At 32.8% G+C, this 25,375-nt stretch overlaps 1 protein-coding gene across 2 annotated transcripts in view; it reads right to left on the reverse strand.

Annotated features, from left to right (window-relative positions):
• Window positions 1-25,375, reverse strand: part of LOC120081788 (SNF1-related protein kinase catalytic subunit alpha KIN10-like) — a 95,967-nt gene that overhangs the window by 33,007 nt on the left and 37,585 nt on the right. The window contains exons 3-6 of one of the 2 annotated variants that reach the window (XM_039036950.2): window positions 23,164-23,348; window positions 21,835-21,930; window positions 20,006-20,137; window positions 18,191-18,376 (exon numbers count right to left, since the gene is read on the reverse strand). In XM_039036950.2, the coding sequence (XP_038892878.1) occupies window positions 18,191-18,376; window positions 20,006-20,137; window positions 21,835-21,930; window positions 23,164-23,348 (599 nt within the window). Of the gene's footprint in view, window positions 1-18,190; window positions 18,377-20,005; window positions 20,138-21,747; window positions 21,931-23,163; window positions 23,349-25,375 lie in introns of both variants that reach the window. The other variant, XM_039036949.2, reaches the window with a different exon arrangement.

The raw sequence follows: 25,375 nt of genomic DNA on the forward strand, positions 1-25,375 counted from the left end.
GCCATAAGGCAGTTTCATCACATTTTAACATAAAAGAAGATGAGTTATTATTTGCGAGAGACCAAAGATAACAATTATTAGATGAACGGTTGCCTGTCATGATGAGAACCTTAGCATTACTAATGACAAAACATCTATCTCTAGTAAAGCTAATATTCAAACCTTGGTCACAAAACTGGCTAATACTGATAAGATTAATAGTGAGACCTTTAGTTAGCATCACATCATCAAGAGCTGAGAGCCCAGAGTATTTTAATTTCCTTTTGGCAATGATTCTTCCTTAAGTTCCATCTCCAAAAGTGACTGCCTTAAGCTGATAGCTTGAAGATCAAAGATATATCATTTTTCTCGAGTCATGTGCCTGGAGCAGCCCTTATCAAAGAACCAATCCCCTTTGGTCGAGGATGTAAAGGAAGTCAAGACTACATTATAGTAGTTTAAGTTGCTTTTCACTATTCATACTTATTTGGATCTACAAAAACCATTATTCATTCCCAATTCATGAGCATGAATTCTTGATTCGAAATTCTATTTTGGATAGCCAACCAGTCTATAGCAATGAGGTCTAATATGACCTTTCTTACCACAGTAATGACAAATCCATTGTCTTTTAACTTGCTGATCATTTCTGTAATATGGCTTGTGAGTTGCGTTGGTTAGTTGGATATTCTTCTATGGTTTCTTTTGTCCACAAAAATGATTTTCTACTTTCCTTTATCAGCTTCCCCTCGACCATAAGACTTCTTGGAGTTCGAATAGCCAATACCATGAACATCACTTGAGCTTTGACCAACAGAGATAATTTGGTCTAGGTTATCAGTCCCATAATATGTGAGTGATGTCATATAGCCTCTTTATCCATATTAACTTTCTTCAGTTCCCTCTTTAGATAAAAAAAAATAACTTATATGAGTCTAGCATTATCAGCATCAATGATTCAATTCTAGTTTTGTGAACTTCTAACGCCTTATTGTCTTCGTGTCATTGTTTATAAAGATCATGATAGGTCGATGTAACATACAAATCAGGTACTTTCTTTCATCACCAATATTTGGAAAATCATATTCCTGGAGTTTTTCTTTTAAGCTGTCAAAGGAAATGCAACTGACAAAAGCTCTAACATCTCCATCAGATTCACAATCCTCAATGAACTCCTCATTATGCAGAGTCAATATATACCCTTTGTTTTGTCGCTTTAAGAAGGTCAGACATTCGGATTGGAAGTGGCCAAAACCTTCACACTCTATGCATCGAACAAATTTCTCTCTAGCAAAGGATCATCCTTTATCAACATTCTTCTTTATCCTCTAAACCTTCTGAGAACCAAACCCTAAATGACCTCCTAACTTGGTATTTTGGGAAGAGAAAGAGTTTGGTCTTCTATCAAATTTTTTTTAACACATGATAGAATTATTTCGACAAGAAAGAAATTGCATCAACAAGATTTTCATCTGATTCTTCAACTCGATCTTGCTCTTTATCTTCTACAGTAGATTGCAAGGCAATGCTATGACTCTTTTTATCAAGCTTGTCCTCTAGAGACATTTCAAAAAAAATGTGAGAAGAGAACCAAAGAGCATCAACTCTCATAGTAGAAATATCCTAAGCTTCTTCGATCGTAGTCACTTTCATGTCAAACTTCTTAGGAAGATATCCGAGAATCTTTCTCACAAGTTTCTCCTCTAAGATTTTCTCTCTAAGAGCAAAGGATTCATTTGCAAGATCAAGCAATTGCACATTAAACTCAATTATGGTTTCATTTTCATGCATCTTAAGATTTTCAAACTTTATGGCTAACAACTAAAGTCATGATATTTTAGCTTTTAATGTCCCTACATGAGCAACAACAAGAATATTCCAAGTTTCCTTTGCAAAGACACAAGTGTTTATCAACCTAAAAATGTTCTTGTCAATACCATTGAAAATGGCATTTAACGCTTTAGAGTTGCTTAAAGAGGCTTCATCCTCAGCTTCAGACCATTCCACTTTTGGTTTGAGTTCTTTCTCACCTTTTTCATTGGAGATTTCAGGGTGAGACCAACCAACGAGGAAAGACTTCTAGGATATTTTGTCAATGGACTTCAGAAACGTTGTCATCCTTGCCTACTAATATGCATAGTTTATTCCATCCAAGACCGGTGGATGTGAGGTAGAGCCACCTTCTATGGTTCCTTCCATAAAGATACACTAGGATCGCAACACCAAAGATAATGGTAAGCTATTCCTATACAAAACAAAAATAATATGAAAGTACCTACCACACGTTAAAGGGTGTTACAAACTTTGTAACTACAATTCACATAACAATTAACAAATAGAAATAATAATAAAATAAAATAACACTAGAGATTGTTAACCCAGTTCTATGATTCACACCTGCCTCTTGGAGTAGTGTTTGTGTAGAAAGATAACTTCATTAATATAAATGTTAAGCAATTACAACATAATACTTATCTGTATTGACCACTCCAATACAATGACCTCTATAGAACTCAACCACTCAACCGTACACCTAAGCTCCCCCTAGATCAGAGACTCTCTCTCTCGGATATTAGGCTCCCCCTAAGTAATGATATCAGTGACGAACTTCTTAGGCTCCCCTAAGATAGAGACTTCCTCTCGGCAAGACTTAAGTTCTCCTTAAGTCATGGGACTCCCTCTCAGTTGCAGCTTATCTTTCTCCTTCAAGTAAAGATCACTTCACTCGATTGGCTTAGACTCCCCCTAAGCTTGAGAATCCCTTCTCAAGAAGACTATTGATGAAGTATATAAACGGCGTAGAGTAGATCTCCAACCTCACAGCAATACAATCTTCACGGCTCAAGAAGATTGACAAAGAACACACTTGTGATAAGAGTTTCACAAGACAATTGCCAATCAATATTTGTTAGAAACGCTAACTCTCAAACAAAGACTAAGTGTCATTATATACACATAGTGGATGCAAGGAAGACCGACCCTAATTTCCAAAAGAACTTATGCAGGAGAAGGAAAAGATTTGCAAAAATACTACAGACAGAATATTCTACCTAAAGAAAGTATTTTGCAAAAACAACATTTTCATATGACAACCTTAAACTAACAAGAACAAATGCAGACACAATCTTAATGACGTCAATTAGACTTAAACAAATATTGCCAATACACAAAAGTGTATTAAAGACTATTCCCGCAAACTAACACGAATCCTTTCAGCATGCTTTGTCATCATTCACATGATTCTTAGAAAAACTCTTAGAAGGTCATCCTGATAGGACCCAAATAATATATCAACAATCCACACTAGGATCACCTCTAAAACAACCAACCAGACAATAGTAGTTTAATATATCACAACTTGATCACCGAATAATCACTAAACAATCAATCAAGAATGGACAACAATAAACTATAAAATTTTGGAAGAGCAAAAACAAATAACACACACAAATTATACGTGGAAACCCCTTCGATATTTAGAGTAAAAAACCACAGTACTTGTGAGGAGCCCACCCTTGTCACCTTCTCTTATTATGATAAAGTTAAGTGAATAAAAAACCCAAATCAGTCATACAAAGATTCACAACCTACTAATACTTCCATGCATAAGAGATCAATGCTCGAGAGATAAAAAGAATGAAAATATCACTTAATTTTACAGATTCTGTTCAACAACGACTATGGACAAAGCATAGTTCAAAACGAAAATCTCACTGTTTAAAGTGAGACCCTATGTGTCCTTAATAGGTTGACCTGTGTCCTTAATAGATTGACCAAACTTCAGTAAAGTCCAATGGTTGAAATTTTAGTAATCGATAACTTTGTGGACGTTGTTCCTAAAAAACTGAACTGCATTACTCTTCATGTTTCTCTTCTTTTTTTCTTTTTTTTTTGAGTTTTTTCAACTTTCCACTTTTTAATTAGGCCATCCCATCTCAAAGAAAAAAAATTCTATCCTTTCAAGATAAACTAACCCATTTACCCCCAATTGGGCTAAACATATAACCCCCAGCATTGCGAGCTCACAAAACACAAGTTTAAAAATAAAGTCTTGTGCAACAAGTGACTGGACACTCACAACACATCCAACATAGAATTTCTCAAGGCTAAGCACGTTTAATCTTGGAATTCTTATGATTGAGCCACTGAAAAGAAATGTACATCTAGTTGGTATAGGTAGTAACTTTCAATTATTTTATGTCTTTCTGAACCACACTTAGATTTCATATCCTTTGGATTCCTCTCATTGGGACGTGATATCGATTCACTCATGTATCTTTCCTACTTTGCTTCAATGATTTGTGAGGACTTATCATCCTTGGAAGAGGTTTTGGCAAGTGAAAAGGAAAGACAAGCTAGAAAATCTTTATTAGCTTTATTTATTTATTTATTTATTGTGTGTTTAAGTTCAAGTTATTGTAATTCTTTTTGTTTATAGTTCAAAACGCTAATTTATTTGTTATTTTAATTCAATGAAATTAGTTTTCGTTGTTTCTTTCACGCAACATTTTTTATTTCCACTGTTCTTTAATTCATAATTATGAGCTAAACTCCTTTGAGATTCAAATATGTAAATAACAACTAGCTTTGATCCATTGTTACAAATGAGGAAAATGAATAAAACTAATCTTTTAAACTTCTAATTATTTCAATTCGCTATGTTTTGATGGGTTACAAATGAGAACAATGATCCATTTTTATATACCATCCAAGAGAGATACCTCCCAAAAAAAAGGACATAAATAAATAATTATAAATATACACACTATTCATATGTATCCTAAAATTATATATTGATCCATGTATATCATGTGTCTAGCTTAATTAATTTTTAATATGCCATCCGTAAAATCTCTTTGCTTAAGCTTATTGCATATACTTTCTCAATTCTACTCTTTACAAATCACGGTTGTGTTAAATGTAATTTGCAATTTTCAATTAGTCCTTTAAGTTCTTCAATAGTCTTTTTGGAATAGGTAAATGTTATATAATTTAACAAAGAAAACTATTTCCGAAGGTCATTAACTACGATTCTCTAGAGACATCTATTGACATTTATAAATAGAGATGCTCTCTACGTCTTGCATGTAAGTAACTAAGAAAGCTCCAATTGAACCTTAACTATCAAAACACTAAATGGAAGAAGTTTTTCCATTATTTTGTCCCATTCTAAACTCTAGTGTAATTTTCTTTCATTGCCTCCAATAAATTTGGTATAAATCCATCCTAAAATGAACACAAATTGTGTTCCAAACTTGTTTTCATTCCCAACAAATCAAGTTCTGATATTTGATGGAGACATTATGAATATTGGCAAAATCAAATGGGGACCTTTTTTATTTCTCAAGATCTTAGGAAAATCATTGAAGAAGATTATGAAGTACCTTCTGTAGAAGAAAATGAAGGCACCTCAGACCGATCACGATATCAAAGTTTAAGAAGAACAAAAAGAGATGCTTTGGCGCTTCGGTGTAAGTAAGTCTATTTTTCTTTGAACATTTTGTATTAAAAAAAGCTAAAGATGCTTAGAAAATTTTGCAAAAAGAATTTAAGGGAATAGAAAGGTTATTTCCATGAAGTTGCAATCTTTTGTGGAGAGATTATGGAAACTTGGTGATGAAGGAAAGTGAAAACATTCGAGAATTATTTTCTTGAGTTTCAAAGATAATTAATCAAATGAAGTGTTGTGGGGAGAAAATTCCAAAAAAGAAGGTCAATGAAAACTTTGTTCGTTGTCTTCCTCCAAAATTCAATCATGTCATTGCTGTCATAGGAGAGTCCAAAAATGTGTCTCAATTGACAATCTTTGAGTTAATAGGTTCAATTCATGCTCATGAAGAACGACTGGATGAGTCTCCAAGTTAATTTGTGGAGCAAGCTTTTCATATCAAGCTCAATTTTGCAAAAAAGAAGACTTAGAAATTCTAAAAAATGGTGAGGTCCAACGCAAAAGGAAGATAAGAGTCCGCCAAAGCAAAGAGACGAGAAAATGGTGAGATCCAACGCAAAAGGAAGTTAATTTGTTGCTTTAATGCATTAAATGTCGGATTCTAAGTCATTATGAAAAAGATTATTGGTTGCCAACAAGAGCATAGCTCAACTGACATAGTGTTCATACTATTGACCTCGAGGTTTTAGGTTCGATTCCCCTATCCCACACTTTAATTACAATACCTTTCAAAAAAATTATTGGTTTCAAAATAAAAGGAAAAAGATGAAGCAAATTTTACAAAAGGAAATTGTACATTTGACCAATGTGAATCTAAAAATATATGATATATGAATAGTGGCTGTAGTAATCATATGATAAGAAATAAAGACTTCTTTCTAAGCTTGATCGAAATTTTAGTTTTCAAGTAAAGCTTGGTAATGACAATATGTAGAAAGCAGAAGGAAAGGATGTCATTTTTGTTCATACCAAAAATAAGAGATAGAAGGTACATTTCAAATGTTTCTATGTTCATGGCATAACTCAAAGTTTATTGAGTGTTGGTAATTTGCTCCAAAAAAGATATGTAGTTCACTTTGATGATGGAAAATGCATTATTTTGTATGGTAAAAACAATAAGATAGTAACGAAGGTCAATACGTCAATAAGAAAAGCCTTCCCGCTCCTAATCAAAATAGAAAAGAATTTTACTTCCAAAAGGAAAGAACCACAAACGAAGAAATTGGTGATATCAAGAGACTATTATTCGATGAAATGGCCACCTGATATTTAGAGAATTATGTTTCTCAACATTCTCAACATGATGAAAATATTCATGATCCCGATTGGCAAGAAGATTCTCTAAATTTGAAATCGCCAAACAATTTCACGTCAACACCTGCAGGATCCCTAGTTTAAGCTATTTCAAATCAAGATAAATGTTGGAATGCCTTGAATCTAATAGTTAGTGCTCCGAATGACTGTTCTAAAATCGACAATTAAAGAACACAAAAAGAAATATAGAGTAGGGAAAAATCGACACACAGATATACGTGGTTCACTAACAGTGTGTTAGCTACGTCCACGGGCAAAGGGAGAACAATATTATTTCGAAAGAATGTTTTCAGAATTACATCAAAAACGACACCTCTAGGTTAGAGAGTTTATATATCGCACTTCTCTAAACCCTAGGATCAAAAATGTAAATAACTTCAAATAAACAAATATGTTGAATACAAAAATCTGAATAGGTTTCGAGGGCAGCGCGCTCCCCTACTAGGTTGTTCGAAGCGCCAGCAAACAGATTCAAGGCATTTCAACAAATCTCCACCTTGACTTGAATTCTCTCCCAAATAACAGATGTACCAAATGCAACATAAATCAATATCGCCAGACGTACCCAGACTTCTCCCTCATACCTCAAAGTGTCCCACAAAGGGGACCACTAACAATTCAAAATATTCAGCAAGTCCAAACAATGTTGGAACTTACCTTGTGGAACCGGTTTGGTGAACATATCAGCAGGGTTATCAGTAGTACCAATTTTCATCACTTTAACTCTCTGCTCACCTCTTAAGAAGTGATATCTTACATCTATGTGTTTAGTTCTCTCATGATGAACTTGATCCTTGGCTAGGCATATTGCACTCAAACTATCACAATATACAATAGCTTGGTCATGATGCAAACCAAGATCACCAACTAACCCCTACAGTCATATTCCCTCTTTAGCAACTTCTGTCAAGGCCATGTACGCTGCTTCAGTAGTAGACAAGGTAACTGTAGGCTGTAAGGTTGCCTTCCAACTAACAACATAACCACCCAAAGTGAACACATAGCCAGTCATAGACCTCCGACTATCAACATCTCCAATATAGTCAGAATAAGAATAACCAGTCACCAAACACTTTGTGCAATTCTCATAAACAAGACCAACATCAGATGTACCTCTAAGGTAACGAAAAATCCTCTTAGCGGCTTGCCAATGCTTCTTCCCAGGTTGACCCATGAACCTGCTGACAACACTAACAATATGGGCAAGATCAGGCCTAGTACAGACCATAGCATACATCAAACTTCCCACTGCATTACCATAAGGAATTCAAGACATGTACTCCTTCTCAGCTTCAGACTGTGGTGAAAACTCAGATGACAAATGAGCATTTACAGCACTAGGAGTATCTATAGGCTTAGCTTATGACATGCCAAACCTAGACAATATTTTCTGAATATATCCTTTCTGTGACAAGAAGAGCTTATTCTTACCTCTGTCCCTATAAATTTCCATACCCAGAATTTTCTGAGCAGCACCTAAATCCTTCATATAACACTCAGCACTGAGAAGATTCTTCAATTTTAGAATATCAAACTTGAACTTTGCAGCTATGAGCATATCATTTACATATAAAATTAGATAAATCATCGAACCATCATCAGCTTTGTTGTGATATACACAACAATCATATGGACTCCTGTTATAGCCAAGTCCAATCATATAGCTGTCAAATCGTTTGTACCACTCCCTTGGAGACTGCTTTAACCCATACAAATATTTCTTCAACTTGCAAACATAATCTTCTTTACCTGGACACTGAAATTCATCTGGTTGGGTCATATAAATCTCTTCTTCCAACTCTCCATGTAAGAAAGTTGTCTTCATATCTAGTTGTTCAAGTTCCAAATTTTTATGTGCTACTATAGCTAGTAACACCCTGATAGAAGTATGTCTGACTATTGGTGAGAAGATCTCATTATAATCAACTCATTCCCTTTGTGTGAACCCTCTAGCAACAACTCGAGCTTTATATTTAATGCCCTTTGAAGGTGATATTCCCTCCTTTTTCTTGAAGACCCATTTACAAGTGACAATTTTTCTCTCCTTTGGTCGTTTAACTAATTCCCAAGTCTAATTTTTGTCAAGAGATTTCATCTCATCTCCCATAGCAGCAAGCCATTTAGCAGACTCACCACATGACACAGTTTCTCTATAGGTGAATGGCTCATGAGGATCCACCTCTTTAGCAACCTGCAATGTAAAAGTAACCATATCTTCAAACCCATGCCTCACAGAAGGTCCAACACCAACTCTTCTAGTTCTATCACGAGATATACTCGGTTGATCTACTCATGATCTTAAATTCTCAGGAAAATCAACTTCTGACGTTCTAGGCACATTAATTTCTGGTTGCACATCAGTTTCTGTAGTAACATGTTGATCTTCTCCACTTTGATGTTATAATTCATTCACAGTGAAGTGAATTGCATCTCCACCTGTTTATCAACACTACTACTTTCTTCCACATCAGTAGACGTCACAAAAGGCTTTACATTTGAGTTAAGCATGAAATTTTCATCAAATATCACAGTCCTACTAAGTATGACTCTATTCTTAGAAGGTGACCAGACTCTATATCCCTTAACTCCATCCCCAAAACCCACAAATATACTCTTTTTAGCTCTTGATTTTAATTTATCCTCATTAACATGATAGTAGATAGTACAACCAAAAAATTTTAATAAAGAATAATCTATAGGCTTACCAGACCACATCTCGTAAGGTGTTTTACAATCAATAGCTGTGTGAGGTCCACGATTAATCAGATAACATGATGTATTCACTGCTTCTGCCCAAAACTTTCTAGCCAACCCTGCATTAGAGAGCATGGATCTTGTTCTCTCCAACAACGTCTGATTCATACATTCTACAACCCCATTTTGTTGTGGAGTATTCCTAACAATATGATGGCGAACAATACCCTCAGCTTTACATAACTCATTAAATTCAGATCCACAGAATTCCAGACCATTATCAGATCATAGCCTTTTGATCTTCTTCCCAATTTTATTTTCAATCAATATCTTCCACTTCTTGAAATTCTTGAAGACTTCACTTTTATGTTTCATCATAAAAACCCAAGTCATTCTTGAGTAATCATCAATTATAGACAAAAAATACCTACTGCCTCCAATAGATTCAACTTTAGAAGGTCCCCAACAGTCTGAATGAATATAATCAAATGTCCCTTTTGTACGATGAACACCTCTTAGAAACTTGTTGCGATGAAGCTTCCCAGATAGACAATGTTCACATAATTCAAAATCTTGTACCTTATGCCCACAAAGAAGATCTCTTTTTGACAGAATTTGCATCCCTTTTTCACTCATATAACCAAGTCTCATATGCCATAACTTAGTCATATCATCCTTGTGAACGACCGACGATGCAACAGCAACATAACCTGTTATTGTGGAACCTAATAGAAAATACAGTGTTCCACGCTTTATGCCTTTCAAAACTACCTCAGAACCCTTATAGACATACATTGCTCCACCTTTACCTTCAAAACTGTAACCCTTGCTATCGAGTACACTAAAGGATATCAAACTCTTCTTCATTAGTGGAACATGCCTAATCTCTTTTAAAGTGTAGAAGGCACCATTATGTGTTCGTATCTTGACTGAGCTAATTCCAACTATCTTGCACACAGCACCGTTAGCCATGCTAACATTCCCTCCATCTATTTCCTAATAGGTTGAGAATCACTCTCTATTTAGGCACATATGATAAGATGCCCCAAAATCAAGAATCCACACATCATCAGAATGTGACTGTTCATTCACAACTAAAGCTAGATCTCTTTCAGAATCGATCTCGACTTCTTCAGAATCAATCTCAACTTGTGCAACAGAGGCGGATGCTTCCCTTTTGTCACTCTTTTCCTTCTTTTCTTGATTCCTTTTTATCTTAGGACATTCGGTGTTCCAATGCCTTTTTTTTTTTTTTACAGTAGTTACAAATATCATCTGATCTAGAACCTTTTGACTTCGAAGACCTTTTATTCTAGTTCGACTTCTGCTTACCAGAATTCCTATGTCCCTTGCTTCTTGTAGCAACTAACCCAGATGCCTGACTTTCTGTAACTGAACTTCCTGCATTCTGACGGTCTTCTCTCATAAGCAACATGGACTTTGTATCTTCTAAGGTCAGAGTTTCTTTCCCTCCAATATACGAGTCCACGAAAGTCTCATAAGACAGTGAAAAAGATGTCAACAGAATTAGGGCAGCATCCTCATCATCAACCCTTAACCTCTACATTACGCAGATCTAATAAAATTTTATTTAATTGATCAAGATGGTCTCATAGAGATGTACCTTCCTGCATACATAGAATGTACAAACGTTTCTTCATAAACAACTTCTTGGTTAAAGATTTCCTCATCTCTCCAACTTCAACCAAAGACCAGCGATAGTTTCTTCATCCGTGACCTCGATGATAATGTCATCAGCTAAACATAGCGTGATCGTTGAATGAGCCTTCTCCTCAAGAATCTACCACTTTCCGTCATCCACGGCAACATTCTTTGACTTACCCGTCAACGGCGCCCACAGCCCCTGCTGCTTTAGCAGGGATTTCATCTTGATCTGCCATAAACCAAAACTGTTCCGCTCGGTAAATTTTTCGATCTTTACGTTCACGCCAGACATCTTCAATTGTCGAAAAAATGCGGAATTTCGAAAAAATCCTAACAAGGCTCGGATACCAGTTTGTTACGAAATCGATAATTAAATAACACAAAAAGAAATGTAGAGTAGGGAAAAATCGACACACGTGGTTCACTAACAATGTGTTAGCTACATCCACGGGAGCGAGAGCGGGAGTGAGGGTGAAAGCGAGAGCGAGAACAGCGAGAGCGAGAACAGCGAGAGCGAGACCAACGAGAGCAGTGACAGCGACAACGAGAGTCGCGAGAGCCAAACCAGCGAAAAAGCTGGAGAGAGCGAGATTCTGAGAACAAAGAGAGCGAGATTTGGACAGAAGCATGGATTATGCATTGAATTTGGCCACGACCTTATAGATTATACATGGAAAAACCCTAAAATTGAATACAAACAAAGAATGATGACGTAAGGGCAAACGTTAGCAAGATTAGGTGTCTTATTGAAAGAAATCCTTAACCCTAAGTAATTTTAAAGAAGCCACCTGTAGGATGATTTGTCACACTGAGAAGAGCTGAAAACTACTATAAATAGGACCCTTTGCCGAAGATTTAACCCATTCTCAATCCTGTGAAAAAGTAAGTGTGAGTGAGGAAGTTCTGTGAGGTTAAAAGAGAAAAGTTCGGGTAAGGTGCTGCCCAAATTTCCTTCTAGTTTAAAAAAGAAAAGCTCTACTGATCAAATCATAAAGAATAATAAGGAATAACTAGATCACAGTAAGTAGTTTATCTCACCCTCTCTTTAAATGTTCTATGGTAGTGTACCTTTATTATGTTGTATGATTATGTTAATTGTTATATTGCATTACATGTTTAGGACACGTTTCTCTACAAGGGACCCCATGCATTATGTTTGTTCACGATTACGTTAAAATCAAGTTTGTTACGAAATCGATAATTAAAGAACACAAAAAGAAACGTAGAGTAGGGAAAAAATGACACACGTGGTTCACTAACAATGTGTTAGCTATATAAAAAATGCCTCTAGGTTAGAGAGTTTATATATCACACTGCTCTAAACCCTAGGGTAAAAAAACGTAAATAACTGCAAATAAGTAAATATACTGAATACAAAAATCTGAATAGGTTTCGGGGGCATTTCCCCCGATCCCCCACCAGGGTGCACCCCTGTACTAGGTTGTTCGAAGCACCAACAAACAGATTCAAGGTATTTCAACAATGACCAAGTCCAAGGATTCTAAGTCTGATGACATTTTCCATTACTGTAAAGAAAAATGACATTTGAAAATTGAGTGTCTTACGAAAAAAAATAACAAGAAAAGAAAGAAGTTTTTGCTTCTGTTGCAGAAATTGAGATCAATCCTGAAGGAATTGGGATTGTTTCTGAAGGATATCTACCCCTAGTTGTAAATGAACAATCACATTATGACTATGTATGGGTTCTCGATTTTAGGGCATCATATCATATGTATTCGAACAAATAGTTGTTTTTAACGTATCAATAGATAAAAGGAGGGAAAGTTAGTATGACTAAAAATGTTATGTGCAAGATAGATGGAATAGGCTCAATCAGGATACGGACATGTGATGGTGTCTTCTACACCTTGGATAGGGTTAGACATGTTCCATTAATGATGAAGAGTCTAATATCTTTAAGTGTGCTCTATAGTAAGGGTTACAATTTCAAAGGTAAAGGTGGAGCAGTGTATGCCTAGAAGGGTTTGAGGTGGTTCTAAGATGTGTAAAAACGTGGAACTTTGTACTTTTTTTGTTGGGTTCCACAATATCAGGTTATCCTGCTATTGCATCGTCTAAAGATCACAAGGAGGATGACCTAGTTGTGGCATATGAGACATGGTCATATGATGAAAAAGTGATGCAAATTCTTTCAAAGAGGGATCTGCTTCATGGGCATAAGATACATGATCTTGAATTCTGTAAATATTGTGTATTTAGGAAGCTTCATCTCAACAAATTTCTAAGAGGTGTTAACTGTATAAAGGGGTCACTTGATTACATTCATTCCGATTATTGAGGACCTTTCAGAGTTGAGTCCATTGAAGGCAACATGTACTTTATGTCCATAGTTGACGACTACTCAAGAATAACTTGGGTATTTATGATGAATCATAATAGTGAAGCTTTCAAGAATTTCAAGTAGTGGAAGAACTTGATTAAAACACAAATTGGGAAAAAGATCGAATGGTTGCGAACGGATAATAATATGGAATTTTGTGGGTCCGAGTTTAATGAGTTTTGTAAAATTCAGAGTATTATTCGTCATCATAATATCAAGGATACTCCACAGTTGAATGAGATTGAATAACGTATGTATCAGACGTTGTTGGAGAGATCGAGGTGCATACTCTTTGATGTTATGTTGACTAGAAGGCTTTTGCTAGCTGCAATAAATATAACATGTTATCTGATCAACCATTGACCTTACATAGGTATTCCCTGTAAAATGCCTTATGAGATGTGATCTGGTAAGCCTGTAAATAATTCTTTATTAAGAGTTTTTGGTTGTGCTATCTAATATTCTTTTAATGAGGGTAAATTAGAACCGAGAGTTAGAAAGTGTGTACTTTTAGGTTTTAGGGAGGGAGTTAAGGGATATAAAATTTTTCTCCTTCTAAGAATAGATTTATACTTAGTAGGAATATGATCTTTAATGAGAATTTTATGCTTAACTTGAACTCAAGTCTATTATGACGTCTACTACTGCAAGGGAGAGTAATAATGTTGATAAAATGGTCGAGATGTAACTTACTTCAATTGTGAATGAATTACAACATCAAGGTGGAGAAGACCAACAAACTGCTACAGAAATTGATATGCTACCAAAAACCGATGTATCAGTTGATGTGCCTGATGTGTTAGAAACTTATGTGATTGAGATTTCATAAGTTTTTGTACCTGAGACTTCTAGTTCATAAGTGTGTCAGCCAAGCATGGCTCATGATAGAGTTAGGAGAGTTAGTGCTCGGTCTCCAAAGAGGTATGATTTGAAGGATATGGTGAATTATGCATTGCAAGTTAATGAATAGGTGGATCCTTACGAGCTATTCACCTGTAAAGAAGTTGTTTCGTGTAGTGAAATTGCTTAGTGTTTGCTTCTATTTAGGATGCGATGTAATCTTTTGATAAAGACTAGAATGGGAGTTGGTCAAATGACCTAAGGAGAGAAAATTTTTTAAGGAAGGAATCTTATCTATAGAGGATATGAAATATAAAGATTGGGTTGGTGTTAAAGGGTTCACACGAAGAGAAGACGTTGGTTCAATGAGATTTTCTCACCTATAGTCAAACATACTTCAATAAGAGTATTACTAGTTATGGTAGCACATTAGAATGTAGAACTTGAACAAATAGATATGAATATTGCTTTCTTGCATAGAGACTTAGAAGAAGAGATTTACATTACCTAGTCAGATGGGTTCTAATGTCCAAGTAAAGGCGATTATGTTTGTAAGTTGAAGAAATCCTTGTATGGACTAAAGAAATCTCAAAGACAATGGGATAAATGATTCAACATCTAAATGGTTTGACTAGGTTACAATAAAAATCTATATGATTGTTGTGTACACAACAAAGTTGATGATAGTTCAGTGGTTTATCTATTTTTATATGTAAATGATATGTTTATAACTGCAAAGTCCAAGTATGGTATTCAAAAGTTGAAGAATCTTCTCAGTGTTAAATTTAATATGAAGAATTTAAGTGTTCGTAAAAAGAAAATTGTATGGAGATCTATACGAATAGACTAAAACAAGCTTTTCTTATCCCTGAAAGGTTATAAACAGAAGATCTTGTTCAAGTTTGGTATGTCATCAACGAAGCCTATAGATACTCCCAGAATTACAAATTCTCATTTCTCATTTGTGCTTTCACCATAGTCTCAAGCTGAGAATGAGTAGTCTCTCGAGTTCTGTATGCTAGTGTAGTGGGAAGTTTGATGTATGCTATAGTTATACTATGCTTGATTTCACTCATGTTGTTAATGTTGTCAATAAGTTCATGAGTCAACTTGGAAAGAAACATTGGCAAGCTATGAAAATGATTTTTCTACCTTAGAGGTACGTTTGATGTTCGTTTCGTTTATGAGAATGATACAAAGTGTTTAGTGACTGGTATTTAGATTCTAATTATGCTAGAGATGTTGACAGTAGGGGGTCTATGATCGGTTATGTGTTCACCTTGGGTGGTTCTGTTAGTTAGAAGGAAACCTTAAACCCTATAGTTACTTATCTACTACTGAAGTAGAGTACATAACTGTGATAGATGCTGCTAAAGAAGGAACATGGTTGAGAGGGCTAGTTGGTTATCTTGGTTTACATTATGATACGGCTATTGTGTATTGTGTAGTTTGAGTGCAGCATGCCTAGCCAAGTATCAAGTTCATCATGAGAGGATTAAGCATATAGATGTAACACATCACTTCCTGAGAAGTGAGTAAAGGGTTAAGGTGATGAAAATTTGTATTGCTGATAATCTTTTCGAGAAGTTCACCAAGTCGATTCCACATGACAAATTTCTACATTACTTAGACTTGTTGAATGTTTTAAGTTGCTGATGGTTCCTTCTAGGACACTTTGAGACAAGGAAAAGTCTAGGTATACTTGACAATGTTTTGTGTAACATTTGACATTTGTTATCTGTAAGAGAATTCAAATCAAGGTGGAGATTTGTTGGAATGCCTTGAATTTCATATCTAGCACTCAGAACGACTAAGTATGAGGGTCTTTATAATAAAATTGTTCTCTTCCTTTGTACATGGACGTAGTAACAAACTGTTAGTGAACTATGTAAATTTGTGTGTCAATTCTCTATTGTTTTACATTTTTCTATTTTCTTTATTTGTCAACTGCACAATAATAACTCAGAATATCCTCAAGAATAATGTGATTTTTGCAAGATATACATGCTTCAAGTAAACAAATTGTTATGTTTGCTTGTGATTAGCCACAAAGTTTTGATGATGCTCCAAAAACAAGGTTTATACAAAAAGGATGAACTCAAATATGTCTATGAGAAAGATTACAAGTTGGTTGGCTACACTAACATTGATTGGGCAAGTTCCCTTGACGATCGAAAAAGTACTTTAAGTTGTGTTTTGTTTGGGTTCTAATACTCTTGGAGTTTGAGAAAGCAACAAACTGAAGTTACTTGTGAAGTAGTTTGGTTAAGGAGAATCCTCAAAGATCTTAAAATAGAGTAGGCAATACGAAAAGAAAAAATCGTATGTGATAATATGTCAACGATTGCACTGATCAAGAATCTTATCTTTCATGTTCGGTTAAAGCACAATAAATTACGCCATCGTAATATTAGAGATTTGGTAAACAAGAAGAAATCTACTTAGAGTTCAACAATACCAACAATCAACCAACTAATATATTCACTAAAGATATTACGTTAGAGACGTTCAAGAAGTTTGAGATGCTTCTGAAAATTACAAATTAAGAGTGTTAAATGTACTTTGCAATTTCCAATTAATCATTTGAGTTCTTCACTATGACTTTTTGGAATATGTAAAGGTTGTGTAGTTTTCTAGAGAGAACTATTCCCTAGCTAGGTCATTAATTAGGATTCTCTATACTCTTCTATTGACACCTACAAATAGAGGTGTTCTCTACCTCTCGTAAATAAGTAACTAAGAAAACTCTAATTGAACCAAAATGTCAAAGTACTCGATAGATGAAGTTTCTCCATAATTCTCTCCTCATTCTAAACTTTAGCCTAATTTTCCTTCATGCTTCCAAGAGGTTGTTCTTTTAATAATAACTTGTACTTAAGTTTTTGTGCTAAAAAGAAGTTCAAGTATAATCCCTATGAAAGGTACTTGATCATAATTAACTCATCACTTTTCTTTATTCTGATTCATGTACTCTTGCACATAAGCACTATTTCAGTGATTCATAATAAAATTCAAACAACTCATATATCATATACATCTGTTGTAAAGATTAGATGTGCAAATTTGTATGTGCAAATTTGTATGGAGATAACACGAGATTTCTTCTCAAGATTAACTATAATATTAAGAGTAACTCATATATCTTATATAAGAATTGGAGTTCTTTCACTTTTTTTTAATGTGAATCCTCAACACAAATTGTTGAACAATAAAATAAATACCTGACTTTACATGACATATTACTATAGCAATAAGAGGGTGTTTAGGCCACTAACATGAATTTGGTGGAGTGTGCTATTATAGCTCACTCCACATTTGGTGCTCCAGTTATAATAGTTAGTGTTTCCAATTCCAACTAACAACCTAGAATTAATTACAATACTACTATTTCAAATTCCTCTTTCTACAATGTTTACTATTTCTTACTCATCATTTCTTTTTCTCTTTGTTACCGTATTTACCATTTATTATCTAGACTAAAATAGTCTACACCTAAACATATATTATTATAACTAAACTAAAATACTCTGCATCTCAAATACGGACTATTATAAACTGGAAAAACTATTATAATTCATAACTATAATAATCACCCAGCACAGAAAACAATTGAAAGTTTATTAGGTAATACCTAAGAAAAATAAATTAAATAAGAGAAAATAAGGGATGGTTTGGATTGACTTAAGAAAAAAGTATTTTTCAAAAAACTCATTTTTATTTAAATATTTTTGAAAAAATGATTGAAAATATACTTCAAAAGTCATTTCGAGTGGTTGTCAAATGGTTCATGTTTTTTTAAAATAACTTATTTTTTAAATTAAACATTTGAAAATATATTCCAAATAAACTCGAAGTAAACGTGGGTTTTGATTGGTACATGGAGAGTATATTGAGAAGTAATAACTAACCTTTTCAAGTTGTCCCAAAGTGGAAGTTGGTTTGACAGCTAAATAGCGAGGAAGATGAGCTTGAAACCATGGATGCTGGCGGATTTGAGGCATGGTTATTCGTCTAAGTGGATCAACTATCAGTAAACTTGAGATCAAGTTTCTTGCCTCAGCCGATAAATAACTTGGAAGCTTATACACACCATTCTACAAGCATTGGAGAATATACAAACTAATCAAAACTTTAGTTAAACCAATATATATACTCTACTTATGTACGTTTGTTAGTTCATCATGATTACGTGTACAACCAAACAAATTGAAAATCAAATTAATCCACTCGTTTGGTTTGGTTTTTTAATATAAAATTGGATATCTTGATTTGTATTTGGAGAATAAAAAACTATTGGTTCGGATTGGTTTTTCTCGAGACAAAACCAAACCGAGAATATATATATTCCCTTCAAAGTAAAATCTAACATTAGGTATTTTTTAATATTTTAATTATTAGATGCATATATATTTGTTGTTTAGAAAAAAAACAATTATTATGGAGTATTATGTTTTTTATTTAAAAAATTGCCAAGAGAAAACAAAATGACTAATTTCAATCTCTAACAAAAAAAAAAAAAAGAAGACCCAATTTTAATGTAAAATTAGCTAAAATAAAATGATCTTTCTAAAACAAAAGGTGGATATAAAAATAAAAATTTGGAAGAAGAACAAAATCTTTCCATCACCCCAATAAAATGATAGAGATACATTACTAATTGACACGTCGATCATTTAAAATATCTATTGGTATATCAACATCTATTATTGATACTTCAATGAGATACATCAATGAGATACCCCAATACGTTAATGAAAGACATGTGTATATAGATACACACAAATAATTTTTTTTTTTTTGAAAGATTGTCATGTATATTAATTACATGTGATCAATTGTGACCCAATAAATTTTCCTACTTTAGGGTTGTTTGTTTTTTTAGAGTACCGAACATAAAAAAAATTTTATGTTCGGAATTACAGATGTTTGGCATTTTTAGATATCTATATTTATTTTGTAATTATATTTTTAAAGATATTTAGAAATAGTTGGATAGTTATGTTTATTTTGTAGAATTTCTACTCGAAAATGTCTAAAATCTACATAATATTTCATGAATGTCCTTATGACTATTCATAGTATATAACTAATCATTTAATATAATTTGAATTTATATAACATATAATTTTTTTATTAATTTGATTTTCTTTTAAATTAATATAATTTATATTATTTTTAGGGAAATTATTTCAAATGCTAAAACTGTTGAAAATATTTCCAACATATAACAAATTTTTTGAATTATCAATGATAGACACGAGACAATGATAGGCGTCTATCATTGATAGTTCTTTGCTATATTTTGTAAATGTTTTGGTTTATTTTTCTATATTTAAAAATGGCCCTTATTTTTATGTGATATTTTTCTCGATTAAATAATTTATATTTATTTAAGATTTTGTTAATAATGTAAATTTAATTATTTTTCTTAAATCAATAAAAACTACTAGGATATAACCAATAAGAGTGATATATATCGTTGGTAATATTTATTTTAATTATAAAATATAAACAAAAAAGAGCAATATATATAAGAAAAAAATTAAAGGTATAAAAATGAAGAGGATGTTTTATCTATGCTCTTATATTACTGCATAACAAATACGATAATATTGATATCTATCTCATATAAATTTTTAATTTCTATAAAACAAACGGTCTCTTATAATTTATGTCGATAAATTTAAATCTTACCTTTGTTTTTAATGGAATATAAGATTTACCTTTATTTTTTGACGAAGGATAAGAATGTTTTCATTGTCAAAAGGAAGAGAACCACATAAAATAGCATACAATATAACCCCACAGCTCCATATGTCTACTTCAGGTCCTGCGTACAATTTTCCAGAAATAACCTGAAAAATGGTAATAAAAAAACAAAAAACCAAACTTCAAACTCTTTCAAAGGAGATTTTCAAAAATATAAAAGAAGAAAAATAAAATTTAATATTTCTATTCGTTTTTATCACTAATAAACATTTATAGACTTCTATAAGCTTCTATCAATCATAGACTTATATCAGTTTCTATCATTGATAGACGTTGATAGAAGTCTATCAATGTCTAGTTTCTATCCCTTATAGACGTTGATAGAAGTCTATCAGTGTTTATCCATTTTCTTTTTGTTATTTCTGTAAATAGTTTTACTTTTATTTTATTTATGAAAATTTTCCAAAGTAAGATTATTTTGAAAAATATTTTTTTCTCTAATCAATCCAAACAAGTCCTACTGCGTCAGGAAAAGTATTTTTAAATAAAACACTTTTGTTTTGAAATATTTTTTTTTAGAACTGTGCTTTAATCACAAATTTCTTTTAGTGGCATTTATCTGGAAGATTAATTTTAGTGACCACACATTTTTTTTATTACTAGTAATTATTGATCTATCCCTATACAATCATTTCTGGAGTGTTTGTTTAAAAAGGAAAATAAAATAAAATCAATTTACTTTTCAAAAGAGTGATTTCTAGTTTAAATTACAAGTTAGAGTTCCTAAATTTTAAAGTTTATATCTGTTCAATTTTTGTATTTTAAATTTTTTTAGTAAATTTTTAAAGTTTAGAAATTGTATAATAATAAGTCATCAAACTTTTAATTTTGTGTACGATAGATCCTGACATTCAAAACTTTCAACAACCAATTAATGTAAAAGATATAAATTTTAATTTATATCTAATGGAATCTACACGTTCAAATTTATGTCAAGTAGAACCATGAAATTTAAATAATTTGAATAGTTCAAAGACCTATCAAGTTTAAAAAATTGAAAATTAGATCAAATTGATCGATTAAAAATATTTTGTAATTCTTACTCTTATTCAATTTTTGCTGCTTTACACACTAATTTTAACAAGAAACAACGTGAAAACCTTCATAAACACAGTAATTTCGATAAAGATATGCAAAAAAATAACTTATGGTAAAAATTCATACATTTCAAGAAAAAAACACTATAATACCATTTTTCTATAAAATAATAATTTGATACAAATGTATAAGAAAAAATTTAGAACAGGAACTTATTAGATGTTTAAAATTACCACATTGTTTGAACTTTAGAATCACTCAAAGAGAGAGGAGAAAAAGAAAAACTTTAATAATGTTAGAAGTCAGTGACTCAAAATTGATTTTTTATTTTTTAAAAAAATTTAGAAATTTGTTAAACATTTTTATATTAAAAAATTGGGAGTTTAGAGAAAAAATTGTTTTTCAAAAAATTTATTTTTATTTAAACACTTTTGATATAAAAAAACTAAAATACGTGATTGCTAAACACTTTAATTTATTTTGAAATAACTTATTTTTTAAAATTAAAGACTTGAAAAATGTATTTAAAACATAGATAAATAAGCAGGGGCTTAAATATATTTAAGGGCTAAACTTATAAATTAACCCATAGTAGTTTTTTTATTTTTATTATTTTTTATTTTTTTAAAATAAAAATTTTTTTAAAAAAAAACAGTACCTCTGGAGCAGCATAGTTAGGACTGCCACAACTAGTTTTGAAGAAATGGCCATCATACATCACATTGCTAAAACCAAAATCAGCTACCTTCACATTGAAATTGGAGTCCAAAAGCACATTTTCAGGCTTCAGATCTCTGTGAACTATCATATTTCTGTGGCAGTGCTCCACTCCACATATTATCTGTCTCAATAACGTTTCGATTAGAAGATTAAAAAATATATATATTTTTTTTTAAAATTTTATTTTTGTTTAAATTTTTTTTATAAAAACAGATTAAAATACATTTGAAAAGTTATTTTGAGCGATCGTCAAATACTTCAATTTTTTTTATTTTTCAAAATTAAACATTTGAAAATGTATTCCAAACACACCCTTAATTTTTATGATTCGATAAAAACTCAAAAAAAATCTCTATGATTTGATAAAATCTTTCTAGAATAAACTCTATGAACTAAATTATAACTAAATTATAAAAATCTCTATGATTTGATAAAATCTTTCTAGACAGTTTTTATACTTTCAAATGTTAAATTATAATCCTTATACTTTCAATAAGTCATAAATTTAGTCCCTAATATTAGTTCTTTATACATTTTTTTAAAATTTGTTTATTATCTATTAGTATTTTTACTATAAATTTGAAAATATATTAACATATTGTTTTTCTTAAATGAACAATATTATTATTATTATTATCATGAACCAATTTCGATAAAAATTAGTAGGGATGGACTAAGAATGTATTTGGTTTAACTTTTAGTTATTAAAATTTTAAAATAAGTCATTTTGAAAAAAAAATGTTTGGCAAAACGCTGAAAATAGTTTTGGAAACACCTTCAAGTCTATTTTGAACTGTAACAATTAAATAAAAATGATTTTCTTGAGGGAGAAAAAAAAAGATAGACTCCTATAATTAGAGTTTATTGAATGTACAAAGATTAAAATTGGACTTTTGAAAGTAATGGACTAAAACTAGACAAAGTCCGAAATATAGGTACCAAAATGGTATTTTAACTTTCTTATTATTGTTTTTTTTTTTTTTTTTTTTTGAAAAGTTACTAGTATTTTAAGATCTATTTGAAGTAAGTACATGTTTTGGAGTGATTCTAAAGTGGTCAAAATCATTTGGGTCATGTTCAAAATCAATTAAATATTTAGATTTTGAGTTATTAAAATCATTTTCGTAGTAAGGGGTCTCTTTAAAAGTAAGGTGTAAATATTTTTGGAATTTTTCTATTGATAAGAATTTCCCTTTTGAAAATGACAAAATTGACTTTAACCGTTGTAGGTATACTCCCAAACATGTCATAAATGTACTAAAATTGGACGGATTGAAAGTAAAAATAGTATTTTTTGTTTTCATTAAACAACTTTATTGTTTCCAAAGTTATTTCAAACTCAAATATTATATACCTGTTGAAAAATTCTACGAGCTTCATCTTCCTTTAACCTACCCTTCTCCACAATATAATCAAAGAGTTCTCCAGATTTGACGTATTCCATCACTACATAGGTATCAGTTGGTGTCTCTATAACCTCATATAGTTGTACTATGTGAGGATGCTTAAACAACTTCATTATTTTTATTTCTCTTCTAACTGCATCAATTTTAATATTAAAGTAAATACCATGTAGAGGCAAGTCAACCAAAAAGAAAATTCTTCAATAGATTAATCAATATGGAAATATAGCCCACACATAAAAATATATATAAACGATTAAATATGAGAGAATATATATAATGTAATTTCTTGGAAGAAGTATTTTTTTTAAAAAAAATAAAAAATTATTATTCTATGTTATTTTAAGTTCAAACCGGGTCATGAGGAAACAACCATCATTTTTTAAAAAGGTAACCGGTGTGTTTTTTTATTGAGCTATACTTAGATTGATTCATAAAAGAAAGAATAATACATTTCACTTTTTGTCACCAAGATTATTTAGGTCGAAAGTTAATTTTGTTAATAAAGTCAAAATGATTCAATTTCGCTCCCACCTCCAGTCTTAAGAATTCATTTGATCTGTTTTCTGATTAACACCTTTAAATAGTGTTGAGGGTTGTCTAAGGCAAGGCCAAAAACCCATGAGCAAACTCAAGCCCGTAGGATATCGAGAGGAGGTATAGAGAAAAACATGTCCCAAAAGGGAAAATTCAATGTCTCGAGGTTTGGGTCGAATAGACAGGCCGATAAATATATATCTATTAAGAAATAACCAACTTGGGCTCAGTCTGACATCATGCAACCTCGAGCGCCAAAAAAAACCTGAACAATACTGACGTTACATGCAACCAAAACCGAGTGTCAGAGGAAGAATCAATAAAAGCCTCATTCGACAACTCTGTAGGGGAAGAGTAAGTAATCTCCACAGAAGAGCCCTATTTTTACTTCTTGTGTGTTTAACTGAACTATACACTTCTTATACTATCATAGGCATCAGAATATGGTAAGTTTGGCACCATATCAATGCAAGAATCTCCTATGTAGGACAACTCAGAAGCGAGACCACACCAGGGGAAGCGAGCTAGAGATTAAGCCCATAAGGGACACACAACAAAATTGAACGCGAGCGAGATTTGAGTGCCAACACTTGGCACCATCTGTGAAGAGTGACAATAGTTGACAACAATTGGCCTCACGCTACCTAGGTTTGTTTGGCCTGCTAAGCTTGAAGCGTGTGCCATAAGAACATACCCAATCTTGCTAATTAATGATCCGAAGCCCCACACCCGAACAGAAAATCTCAAACAGGCAAGAAGTGGCCCCACACAATCTTGGGCTCAATGCAGGACGAACCAAGTCAGGTGATGAAGAGCCAAACCCCACAGGGGAAGGCACCATCGTAGGACAAGACAATCAAACCACAACCTTGTTGTAGGAGGTCGCACAAAACCACGACAAGGCCCAATCAAGCTAACCAAGCCTTCAACCTCTTCTTTAGCTTACAGGTGACAATAATCCAATTCATCGCTTAAGTGGAAGCCATGACGAAGGTGTTGGGGTTGATGCCCTAAACTCTTGTTGGGTCCTGTAGTTTGTAAACATAGTATTGAACAAGTGTTTGTGATGTAATAATATATGATATTTTTCTTCACTATTGTCTATAGAACATTGGATGTTTTATTTGCTTTACCACAAACCAATAAACTAAGATCTCTAATTTTCGTTGTAACTTAAGCATGTATGTGGTGACATACAGGTGGATCACGTCTTAAGTGATAACCAAAATGGTCTGCAATATATGGATATAGAAGGGAAACCTTATCTTGGTAACGTTACGGATGTGACCCACTTTGTAGAATAGTTACAAGTATTGTGACTTGCTACAGATGGTCTGATCCTGATCATTCATGTGAAGACATACAAGCGAGGGTGCCCTATACAAAGAAGTTTGTATAAGACCGGACCACGAAGTGTTATAGTCTCGTTATATGACACCATTCATGATAGAGATTTCACTTCACTAGGATGACCATAGGTAACATGACCTCAATCCTGAGTGAGTTGGGAACTTTTGCCTTTGAGGGCGGTCCCTTAATTTGCATGGGTGCGAGTGGCCAGATCGCCGACTCAAATCTACCACTTTGGAGATTCATCTGATTTGGGATCTGGGAACTCAATTACAC

This window comes from Benincasa hispida, chromosome 7, assembly GCF_027475165.1.
Source record: "Benincasa hispida cultivar pf3 chromosome 7, pf3_genome.v1.1, whole genome shotgun sequence".
NCBI lineage: Eukaryota > Viridiplantae > Streptophyta > Magnoliopsida > Cucurbitales > Cucurbitaceae > Benincasa > Benincasa hispida.